General features: G+C 41.0%; 1 protein-coding gene across 1 annotated transcript; it reads left to right on the top strand.

Moving 5' to 3' along the window:
- The first annotated feature begins 490 nt into the window (after positions 1 to 490).
- Or2t47d (olfactory receptor family 2 subfamily T member 47D) lies at positions 491 to 1453 on the top strand. Its single transcript, NM_001000006.1, has one exon. The coding sequence runs from the start codon at positions 491 to 493 to the stop codon at positions 1451 to 1453; it is 963 nt and encodes a 320-aa protein (NP_001000006.1).
- The last annotated feature ends 11161 nt before the right edge of the window (positions 1454 to 12614 follow it).

Genomic DNA, 12614 nt, shown 5'->3' with positions numbered 1-12614 from the left:
TACCACATTATTCTAAAACCACGCTCCTCATAGAATGCTAAACTGGGGAGTACAAGCGACATTATGCTAGCAAATGAAGCTCTACAATGTTTTTTAAGACCAACTTGTGTATACATTAACATCTGAATAATGTGTTTGTTTGTTTCCTTGCTTGCATTCCACTTAAACTGATGTTTGTTGGAACTGGTTCATTTTTGTCTGTAATTCATTATTTTTGTTGAAAGCAAAGAGTTATCTTACAAATATCAAAAACTTATTGATAGAGGACACTATTTGCCATGAGGAAAGACCACAATCATGAACTCTGCCAGCTCTACTCTGAGTGATGATGGCTCCAAACACAGACAGATGTGAATTTTTAATTTTTTAAATTTCTTACAGTATAGGTAGATTATCATTTTCAAATCTACAGGCCCAGAAATTTTCTCAGCTAGTAGGATTTTATGTATATCACTAACCATAAACCTTCTTGGTTGCCTAGGAGACACACATGGACCTCACCTCCTGGATCAACAACTACACTGGGCAATCAGATTTCACTCTGGTAGGATTCTTCAGTCAGTGCAAATACCCTGCCCTGCTTGCTGTGGTAATATTTGTGGTTTTCCTGATTGCCTTGTCTGGGAATGCCCTCCTGATCCTGTTGATACTCTCTGACACCCACCTTCACACACCCATGTACTTTTTTATCAGCCAGCTGTCCCTCATGGACATCATGTACATTTCTGTCACTGTCCCCAAGATGCTCATGGACCAGGTGCTGGGGAGCCACAGGATCTCAGCTGCTGCCTGTGGGATGCAGATGTTCCTCTACCTGACACTAGCAGGTTCAGAATGTTTGCTTCTGGCTGCCATGTCTTATGACCGCTATGTGGCCATCTGCCATCCACTCCGGTATCATGTCCTCATGAACTACAGGGTGTGTCTCCTCCTGTTATCTCTCTGTTGGCTCCTCGGATTCTTGGATGGCTTCATGTTCACCCCTGTCACTATGACATTCCCATTCTGTGGATCGCGGGAGATCCATCACTTCTTCTGTGAGGTTCCTGCTGTGACAAAGCTCTCCTGCTCAGACACCTGGCTTTATGAGACCCTCATGTATGTGTGCTGTGTGCTCATGCTTCTCATCCCTGTGACAGTCATTTCAGGATCCTACTCATCCATCTTCCTCACTGTTCTCAGGATGAACTCAGCAGAGGGTAGGAAGAAGGCTCTTGCAACCTGCTCCTCCCACATGACTGTGGTCATCCTCTTCTATGGAGCTGCTGTCTATACCTATATGCTACCTAACTCGTTCCACACTCCTGAGAAGAACATGGTGGTGTCTGTGTTTTACACCATACTCACACCTCTGTTGAACCCACTAATATATAGTTTTAGGAATAAGAATGTCACTGAGGCTATGAGGAAATGGTTGGGTGTAAGCACCCTCTTCCAAGAAATTGTAAAGTAATCCAGAATGCATATTCCTTTAGCTTGTCTCTATGCATCTGTTGATCCCAGTCTCATGCTAAGGTTATTCATGATCCTTCATGTCTCATTTCATATTCATCATTTTTTTAGAACTATTTCTTTATTCATAAATTTTCTTCATTGATATACTTCTTGTCCATTCAGAAATCTTATTTGAGTTGTGCCATTGTTACATTTTATGAAGTTGATAATGACGGTGTAATTTCCTGGGAAAAAAGTCTTACCACTTGATGTTATGTCATATTGAAAAATAAATGGTCGTGAAGTGTTCAACTGATAAAAGATAGAGTAAGACAGAAGAACAGTGTTTAACAATGTTAACCAGTAGTGACTAAGAGCATTGGCATATTGAAATAATTCTGTGTATCCTCTTGGTAATTAATGTAAAATTAAAATTACGTAAAATTAAGAGAAAGATACAGTTTTCTCCCTTCAGTTCCTGTACTGTGATATAGTAAAAATAATGTTTCAGAGAGATTTAAATTTGGTTACTACAATTTGGTCCAAGGGTTTCAACTTGTCAGTGTATTTGCGCTTGCGTATGGATATATTGCATAAAACCAAACATAGCTTCTATTCAATGGAAATGCTGAATCGCTTATTCTTGAGCCAAATATGAATGACCGCAGCCCAGGAACCTCAGTTCATGTTTCCCCCAATGACTTATTTCAAAGTCTCATGGGCTGTTACAAAGCACAAACAAGTCATAAACCATACCTCAAGGCATTTTCAACTACACTTGTGGAAACCTCAGGATTCGGGTGGTAGCAAACTGGGATACTCTCAGCTGTGGTTCTTAGATGATGTCTGGTGACATGGAAAGCTTTTAGAGTCAGGGAAGCTAGCATTCTGAGAAGCCAATACACTCCAAAGATGTCTCATCTGCTCGTCACAGACATGCTGGCAGAAACCAAAATGGACAACGATTGACTCCTAATGGCAGTTTAGACAACCTGGGGTAAATGGGCTCTGTCTCTGTGATGTTCCAAAGCTCCATGTTCACAGGACCTCCAATCAGTTTGCCAAATGCAGAATCTTTAACATGTTTGGCATTGTTCTCTGAGAGCCTCAGCACAGTGTCCCGTGTTTGCCAAGCATAAACCTTCATGCATAAGGAGGCCAAATACTGTCTTATGGCCTGTGGTGAAGAAGCCCATTCACAGGCGTCTAGATGAACAGGACAGTAGTCTTTCAGAGTGGTATCTAGTGCAGCCATTCTGATCTGGGTCTGACTTGCTTCCACTTTCTGGATCTCACATGGCATTTACATGTGACATGTTACAGGAGTGTCATTCCTGAAGCTAAATTAGAGAGAAGACAGTGAAGTTGAAGAAAGCAATAGCAGCAAATGAGAGAAATAGGTTTCTGGATCAAACAGAACTGGAATCATCATTCAACCAAGCTTCCTGCATGTTTCCTCTCTGTTCTTCTACTTACAATATTTGAAATAATTTACTTTCTTGTTTACTTTATATTCTCCTGTGCATATAGGCTATATAGCAGTAATTTCATATTGAGTGAATAGTTCTGATTTTAAGGAAGATTGTTCTTCAGTTTCTAAATTTTTGCAACTCCTATTCCTTAGTTGTAGTTTGATTTCATCTTTTGCACTGGTTTTATACCAGACCACAGTTATAAATAAAAATAAACCTTGTAGAAGATGTCAGACAACAACATGGTATCTTGTTTACTTCCTTCCTAGCAGAATTGTCCTTTCACCATGTACCAACTATTACTTGGGCTGAGGGGGGAATTAGAATGCAAATTCATGAGACATCAGATCTCATAGATTACTGTGGACATAAATAAATCATTTAAAGATGATGTGCTATTCCTCTTAATGCTTCCATCTCAAGACCTCACAGTGTCAAGGCCCCTTCTCATCACAAACCTCATGTTTGAAAGGTCATCACATGTCAGCTCCTTTCCATAACCAGACACTGCCTCTTTCTTCTTATATTTAACTATTTCACCTAAAAATACAAATAGTTCTACACCCACATCGCCCTGAGCCCAATGCTCTCATGTTCAGCCATTGAAAACAAAGGAGTTCAGTAGATGGAGGCGTTTGTGAGTCTAGTCAGAAACTGTAGTGGACTTTAGTTTGGACATTTAAAAAATATCATCTGTTCTGGCTACTGCTGGCTCCCTGCCTATTCTGTTTAACAGAAGCCAGGTCCCCCATTCACCAAGGAAACCACATCAGTCATTGCCCCAGTTTCAAATAACCAGTGGACTTTCTCAAATAGCTGAGAAAGATATCAGCTCTGAATCTTGAGCAGCCATATGCACAAGAATGCATACACGCTCACATACATGTGCCCACTCATATATGCAAACACACATACACACCATACACACACAAACAAAAGGAATAGAATTTAAAGATCAATCATTTGATAACTTCTTCCTATTTCCCTGCTGGCCTCTAAGTCAACACAGGACAGAGATAAGAGTACATCAGTGTTTGTCCTGGTGCTGTCCACTACAGCTGAATCATGGAACCACCTTAGGTGTCCAGCAAGAGGGCAATGGATAATAGAGAAAATGGGTTCTACATCCACAATTGAAAATTTAAACCATATAAGAACAAAAGTATGCATTATTTGAAAACACTGAATGTATACCATGCCATAAAAGTTGTTGTAACTTTGAAATAAACAAGTGTATGTTGCCTATGAATAATGCCTGCCAATTCTATTTGCACACCTTAGCTTTATAGGGCTTGGCCTTTGCCAACCACATTTTCAAACTAAAAATTAAGTTGACGTGCTTGCCACACTCTAAAAACCTTAATAAGCGGTGAGTTTGCAATACTTTCAATAGCTGTTACTAAATCACACTAACTGTGGCCATAAGTACAAGTTAAATTCCAAAATTGAATTAGGGTATGTACCTCTGAACTCAAATTTTCTTTAGAAGAACAAAGAAAAATCAAAAAGAAAGAAAAAGAAAGCAAATCTAGATTTCTCAATACTAAATATAAATATCAAATATTTAAGCCATCTTTAGTAGTTAAATAGCCAATAGAAATCATAAAAATATGTATTACCGGGGCACTTCCTGTGTTTACCGGGAGTCCCACACCCGTGGATCCCAGCCCGCAGCAGCTCTCTGATCCCAGACCCCTTGAGAGAGAGACCTCACCGCCTGGTCAGGTGGGCACTCCTGAGGCTGCACAGGGTAAGAGACCACCAACACTGCCCACCCCTGCCCACATCCCTGGCCCAAGAGGAAACGGTATAAGGCCTCTGGGTTCCTGTGGGGGAGGGCCAGGGAGCGGCAGGACGCCTGCGCCTGAGACACCACCGGAACCTGAAGGAAACAGACCGGATAAACAGTTCTCTACACCCAAAACCCGTGGGAGGGAGAGCTAAACCTTCAGAGAGGCAGACACACCTGGAAAACCAGAAGAGACTGCACTCTGCACACACATCTCGGATGCCAGAGGAAAACACCAAACGCCATCTGGAACCCTGGTGCACTGAAGCACCCGGAAATGGTGGCGCAGATCTTCCTGGTTGCTGCTGCCACAGAGAGCTCCTGGGCAGCACCCCGCGAGCGAACATGAGCCTCGGGACCACAGATAAGACCAAATTTTCTGCTGCAAGTGACCTGCCTGGTGAACTCAAGACACAGGCCCACAGGAACAGCTGAAGACCTGTAGAGAGGAAAAACTACACGCCCAAAGGCAGAACACTCTGTCCCCATAACTGGCTGAAAGAAAACAGGAAAACAGGTCTACAACACTCCTGACACACAGGCTTATAGGACAGTCTAGCCACTGTCAGAAATAGCAGAACAAAGTAACACTAGAGATAATCTGATGGCAAGAGGCAAGCACAGGAACCCAAGCAACAGAAACCAAGACTACATGGCACCATCGGAGCCCAATTCTCCCATCAAAACAAACATGGAATATCCAAACACACCAGAAAAGCAAGATCTAGTTTCAAAATCATATTTGATCATGATGCTGGAGGACTACAAGAAAGACGTGAAGAACTCCCTTAGACTACAAGTAGAAGCCTACAGAGAGGAATCACAAAAATGCCTGAAAGAATTCCAGGAAAACATCAATAAACAAGTAGAAGCCCATAGAGAGGAGTCACAAAAATCCCTGAAAGAATTCCAGGAAAACACAATCAAACAGTTGAAGGAATTAAAAATGGAAATAGAAGCAATCAAGAAAGAACACATGGAAACAACCCTGGATATAGAAAACCAAAAGAAGAGACAAGGAGCTGTAGATACAAGCTTCACCAACAGAATACAAGAGATGGAAGAGAGAATCTCAGGAGCAGAAGATTCCATAGAAATCATTGACTCAACTGTCAAAGATAATGTAAAGCAGAAAAAGCTACTGATCCAAAACATACAGGAAACCCAGAACTCAATGAGAAGATCAAACCTAAGGATAATAGGTATAGAAGAGAGTGAAGACTCCCAGCTCAAAGGACCAGTTAATATCTTCAACAAAATCATAGAAGAAAACTTCCCTAACCTAAAAAAAGAGATACCCATAGGCATACAAGAAGCCTACAGAACTCCAAATAGATTGAACCAGAAGAGAAACACCTCCCGTAACATAATAGTCAAAACACCAAACGCACAAAATAAAGAAAGAATATTAAAAGCAGTAAGGGAAAAAGGTCAAGTAACATATAAAGGCAGACCTATCAGAATCACACCAGACTTCTCGCCAGAAACTATGAAGGCCAGAAGATCCTGGACTGATGTCATACAGACCCTAAGAGAACACAAATGCCAGCCCAGGTTACTGTATCCTGCAAAACTCTAAATTAACATAGATGGAGAAACCAAGATATTCCATGACAAAACCAAATTTACACAATATCTTTCTACAAATCCAGCCCTACAAAGAATAATAAATGGTAAAGCCCAACATAAGGAGGCAAGCTATACCCTGGAAGAAGCAAGAAACTAATCGTCTTGGCAACAAAACAAAGAGAAGAAAAGCACACAAACATAACCTCACATCCAAATATGAATATAACAGGAAGCAATAATCACTATTCCTTAATATCTCTCAACATCAATGGCCTCAACTCTCCAATAAAAAGACATAGATTAACAAATTGGATATGCAACGAGGACCCTGCATTCTGCTGCCTACAGGAAACACACCTCAGAGACAAAGACAGACACTACCTCAGAGTGAAAGGCTGGAAAACAACTTTCCAAGCAAATGGTCAGAAGAAGCAAGCTGGAGTAGCCATTCTAATAACAAATAAAATCAATTTTCAACTAAAAGTCATCAAAAAAGATAAGGAAGGACACTTCATATTCATCAAAGGAAAAATCCACCAAGATGAACTCTCAATCCTAAATATCTATGCCCCAAATGCAAGGGCACCTACATACGTAAAAGAAACCTTACTAAAGCTCAAAACACACATTGCACCTCACACAATAATAGTAGGAGATTTAAACACCCCACTCTCATCAATGGATAGATCATGGAAACAGAAATTAAACAGAGACGTAGACAGACTAAGAGAAGTCATGAGCCAAATGGACTTAACAGGTATTTATAGAACATTCTATCCTAAAGCAAAAGGATATACCTTCTTCTCAGCTCCTCATGGTACTTTCTCCAAAATTGACCATATAATCGGTCAAAAAACGGGCCTCAACAGGTACAGAAAGATAGAAATAATCCCATGCGTGCTATCAGACCACCACAGCCAAAAACTAGTCTTCAATAGCAATAAGGGAAGAATGCCCACATATACATGGAAATTGAACAATGCTCTACTCAATGATAACCTGGTCAAGGAAGAAATAAAGAAAGGGACTGGGGATTTACCTCAGTGGTAGAGCGCTTACCTAGGAAGCGCAAGGCCCTGGGTTCGGTCCCCAGCTCTGAAAAAAAGAACAAAAAAAAAAAAGAAATAAAGAAAGAAATTAAAAACTTTTTAGAATGTAATGAAAATGAAGGTACAACATACCCAAACTTATGGGACACAATGAAAGCTGTGCTAAGAGGAAAACTCATAGCGCTGAGTGCCTGCAGAAAGAAACAGGAAAGAGCATATGTCAGCAGCTTGACAGCACACCTAAAAGCTCTAGAACAAAAAGAAGCAAATACACCCAGGAGGAGTAGAAGGCAGGAAATAATCAAACTCAGAGCTGAAATCAACCAAGTAGAAACAAAAAGGACCATAGAAAGAATCAACAGAACCAAAAGTTGGTTCTTTGAGAAAATCAACAAGATAGATAAACCCTTAGCCAGACTAACGAGAGGACACAGAGAGTGCGTCCAAATTAACAAAATCAGAAATGAAAAGGGAGACATAACTACAGATTCAGAGGAAATTCAAAAAATCATCAGATCTTACTATAAAAACCTATATTCAACAAAACATGAAAATCTTCAGGAAATGGACAATTTCCTAGACAGATACCAGGTATCGAACTTAAATCAGGAACAGATAAACCAGTTAAACAACCCCATAACTCCTAAGGAAATAAAAGCAGTCATTAAAGGTCTCCCAACCAAAAAGAGCACAGGTCCAGACGGGTTTAGTGCAGAATTCTATCAAACCTTCATAGAAGACCTCATACCAATATTATCCAAACTATTCCACAAAATTGAAACAGATGCAGCACTACCGAATACCTTCTACGAAGCCACAATTACTCTTATACCTAAACCACACAAAGACACAACAAAGAAAGAGAACTTCAGACCAATTTCCCTTATGAATATCGACGCAAAAATACTCAATAAAATTCTGGCAAACCGAATTCAAGAGCACATCAAAAAAATCATCCATCATGATCAAGTAGGCTTCATCCCAGGCATGCAGGGATGGTTTAATATACGGAAAACCATCAACGTGATCCATTATATAAACAAACTGAAAGAACAAAACCACATGATCATTTCATTAGATGCTGAGAAAGCATTTGACAAAATTCAACACCCCTTCATGATAAAAGTCCTGGAAAGAATAGGAATTCAAGGCCCATACCTAAACATAGTAAAAGCCATATACAGCAAACCAGTTGCTAACATTAAACTAAATGGAGAGAAACTTGAAGCAATCCCACTAAAATCTGGGACTAGACAAGGCTGCCCACTCTCTCCCTACTTCTTCAATATAGTTCTTGAAGTTCTAGCCAGAGCAATCAGACAACAAAAGGAGATCAAGGAGATACAGATCGGAAAAGAAGAGGTCAAAATATCACTATTTGCAGATGACATGATAGTATATTTAAGTGATCCCAAAAGTTCCACCAGAGAACTACTAAAGCTGATAAACAACTTCAGCAAAGTGGCTGGGTATAAAATTAACTCAAATAAATCAGTTGCCTTCCTCTATACAAAAGAGAAACAAGCCGAGAAAGAAATTAGGGAAACGACACCCTTCATAATAGACCCAAATAATATAAAGTACCTCGGTGTGACTTTAACCAAGCAAGTAAAAGATCTGTACAATAAGAACTTCAAGACACTGAGGAAAGAAATGAAGAAGACCTCAGAAGATGGAAAGATCTCCCATGCTCATGGATTGGCAGGATTAATATAGTAAAAATGGCCATTTTACCAAAAGCAATCTACAGATTCAATGCAATCCCCATCAAAATACCAATCCAATTCTTCAAAGAGTTAGACAGAACAATTTGCAAATTCATCTGGAATAACAAAAAACCCAGGATAGCTAAAGCTATCCTCAACAATAAAAGGACTTCAGGGGGAATCACTATCCCTGAACTCAAGCAGTATTACAGAGCAATAGTGATAAAAACTGCATGGTCTTGGTACAGAGACAGACAGATAGACCAATGGAATAGAATTGAAGACCCAGAAATGAACCCACACACCTATGGTCACTTGATTTTTGACAAAGGAGCCAAAACCATCCAATGGAAAAGAGATAGCATTTTCAGCAAATGGTGCTGGTTCAACTGGAGGGCAACATGTAGAAGAATGCAGATTGATCCATCCTTATCACCCTGTACAAAGCTTAAGTCCAAGTGGATCAAGGACCTCCACATCAAACCAGACACACTCAAACTAATAGAAGAAAAACTAGGGAAGCATCTGGAACACATGGGCACTGGAAAAAATTTCCTGAACAAAACACCAATGGCTTATGCTCTAAGATCAAGAATCGACAACTGGGATCTCATAAAACTGCAAAGCTTCTGTAAGGCAAAGGACACTGTGGTTAGGACAAAACGGCAACCAACAGATTTGGAAAAGATCTTTACCAATCCTACAACAGATAGAGGCCTTATATCCAAAATATACAAAGAACTCAAGAAGTTAGACCGCAGGGAAACAAATAACCCTATTAAAAAATGGGGTTCAGAGCTAAACAAAGAATTCACAGCTGAGGAATGCCGAATGGCTGAGAAACACCTAAAGAAATGTTCAACATCTTTAGTCATAAGGGAAATGCAAATCAAAACAACCCTGAGATTTCACCTCACACCAGTGAGAATGGCTAAGATCAAAAACTCAGGTGACAGCAGATGCTGGCGAGGATGTGGAGAAAGAGGAACACTCCTCCATTGTTGGTGGGATTGCAGACTGGTAAAACCATTCTGGAAATCACTCTGGAGGTTCTTCAGAAAATTGGACATTGAACTGCCTGAGGATCCAGCTATACCTCTCTTGGGCATATACCCAAAAGATTCCTCAACATACAAAAGAGACACGTGCTCCACTATGTTCTTCGCAGCCTTATTTATAATAGCCAGAAGCTGCAAAGAACCCAGATGCCCTTCAACAGAGGAATGGATACAGAAAATGTGGTACATCTACACAATGGAATATTACTCAGCTATCAAAAACGACGACTGTATGAAATTCTTAGGCAAATGGTTGGAACTGGAAAATATCATCCTGAGTGAGCTAACCCAATCACAGAAAGACATACATGGTATGCACTCATTGATAAGTGGCTATTAGCTCAAATGCTTGAATTACCCTAGATGCCTAGAACAAATGAAACTCAAGACAGATGATCAAAATGTGAATGCTTCACTCCTTCTTTAAAAGGGGAACAAGAATATTCTTGGCAGGGAAGAGAGAGGCAAAGATTAAAACAGAGACTTAAGGAACACCCATTCAGAGCCTGCCCCACATGTGACCCATACATATACAGCCACCCAATTAGACAAGATGGATGAAGCAAAGAAGTGCAGACCGACAGGAGCTGGATGTAGATCGCTCCTGAGAGACAAAGCCAGAATACAGCAAATACAGAGGCGAATGCCAGCAGCAAACCACTGAACTGAGAATAGGTCCCCTGTTGAAGGAATCAGAGAAAGAACTGGAAGAGCTTGAAGGGGCTCGAGACCCCATATGTACAACAATGCCAAGCAACCAGAGCTTCCAGGGACTAAGCCACTACCTAAAGACTATACATGGACTGACCCTGGACTCTGACCTCATAGGTAGCAATGAATATCCTAGTAAGAGCACCAGTGGAAGGGGAAGCCCTGGGTCCTGCTAAGACTGAACCCCCAGTGAACTAGACTGTTGGGGGGAGGGTGGCAATGGGGGGAGGGTGGGGAGGGGAACACCCATAAGGAAGGGGGGGAGGGGATGTTTGCCTGGAAACCGGGAAAGGGAATAACACTCGAAATGTATATAAGAAATACTCAAGTTAATAAAAAAATGTATTACCATAAATATAGTAACAAGTTACTACTACATAGTTAATATGTATATCTGAAATGGTTTATAAACAAATACAAGAAATAAAAATGATGTTAAGGAGAGAGCTGAACTCTCAGAAGTGAAGACACTCCTGAAATCAGAGGAGACTACCCTCTGCCCACATTACCAAGGCAAGAGGGAATCACCTCTTGCCATCTGTGATCCCTGAGTGCAGGGACCTAGGAGCAGTCAGGAGCAGGACCCTTCAGATTCCTTCCTGCTTCAATAGCTGATGCACCAGGAGCACCTACACACCTGAGAGCAGAGGTTAGACCAACTTTTGTGCTCCAAGTGACTTGCCTGGTGGACGCAGGACACACAAAGGCAGAAGTCCTCTGGGACAGGCCTCTTGCAGTTTGTGGCTTTGCCTGGAACTGAACTGATTCCATCCCACAGTTCCCTATTCCCAAATCCCATGGAGGAGAGAGCTGAACACCCAGAAGTGTGGACCATCGTGAGACTGCAGGACACACTACCACTTCTTCCCACCTTTGCCCACAACCCTGGCCCAAGAGGAAATTACATAGTGGCTCTGGACACAGGAATATAGGAGCAGTCAGCGACAGGTACCTACGGTTTTTGTCTGCGCCCAGAACTAAACTGAACCAGTCAAACAAATCCCTACACCCAAATCCTGTGGCAGGGGGGAGATCTGAACCCTCAGAAGTGCAGACACTCCTGAGAAATCAGAGGAGGCTACCCTTTGCCCACATTCGCAACCCAAGAAGAAATTGCCTAGTAACAACTGTTGACCCCTTGGTGCAGGGACTTAGGAGCAGTCATGGGCAGGACACTTATAATTCCTGCCTGTGCTCAGAGATGAAAAACAGTCACCTAGAGCACCTATACACCTGAGAGCAAAGCACTGTGTTCCCAGAAATGGCTAAAAGAAAACAGGAAAACAGTTCTGCAGCAGTGCTGACACACAGGGCTAGAGGAGGGTCAAACCACTGTCAGAAAAAGCAAGACAAGCTAACACCAGAGAAAACCTGATGGTCAGAGGCAAGCACATGAACCGAAGTAACAGAAACTAAGACTACTTGGCATCATCAGAGCCCAGTTCTTCCACCAAAGCAAATACTGGATATCCAACTACACAGAAAAAGCAAGATTTAGATTTAAAAATCACATTTTTTGATGATGACAGAGGACTTTAAAAAGTACATAAATAACTCCTTTAAAGAAATACAGGACAATACAAGTAAACAAGTAGAAGCCCTTAAAGAGAAAACACAAAAATCCCTTAAAGAATTACAGAAAACACAACCAAACAGGTGAAGGTATTGAACAAACCATGCAAGGTTTCAAAATGGAAATATAAACAATAAAGAAAACACAAAGGGAGAAACCCAGGAGATAGAAAAGCTAGGGAAGAGATCAGGATGCAAGTATAACCAACAGAATACAAGAGATAAAAGAGAGAATCTCAGGGGTAGAAGATAGC

The sequence above is a fragment of the Rattus norvegicus genome, chromosome 10 (assembly GCF_036323735.1).
Source record: "Rattus norvegicus strain BN/NHsdMcwi chromosome 10, GRCr8, whole genome shotgun sequence".
Lineage (NCBI taxonomy): Eukaryota > Metazoa > Chordata > Mammalia > Rodentia > Muridae > Rattus > Rattus norvegicus.
This window is presented reverse-complemented; position numbering and strand designations above follow the sequence as displayed.

Excerpts from the sequence above, each read along its gene's own strand:
- Or2t47d (NM_001000006.1), top strand. The coding sequence starts at position 491 with ATGGACCTCACCTCCTGGATCAACAACTACACTGGGCAATCAGATTTC.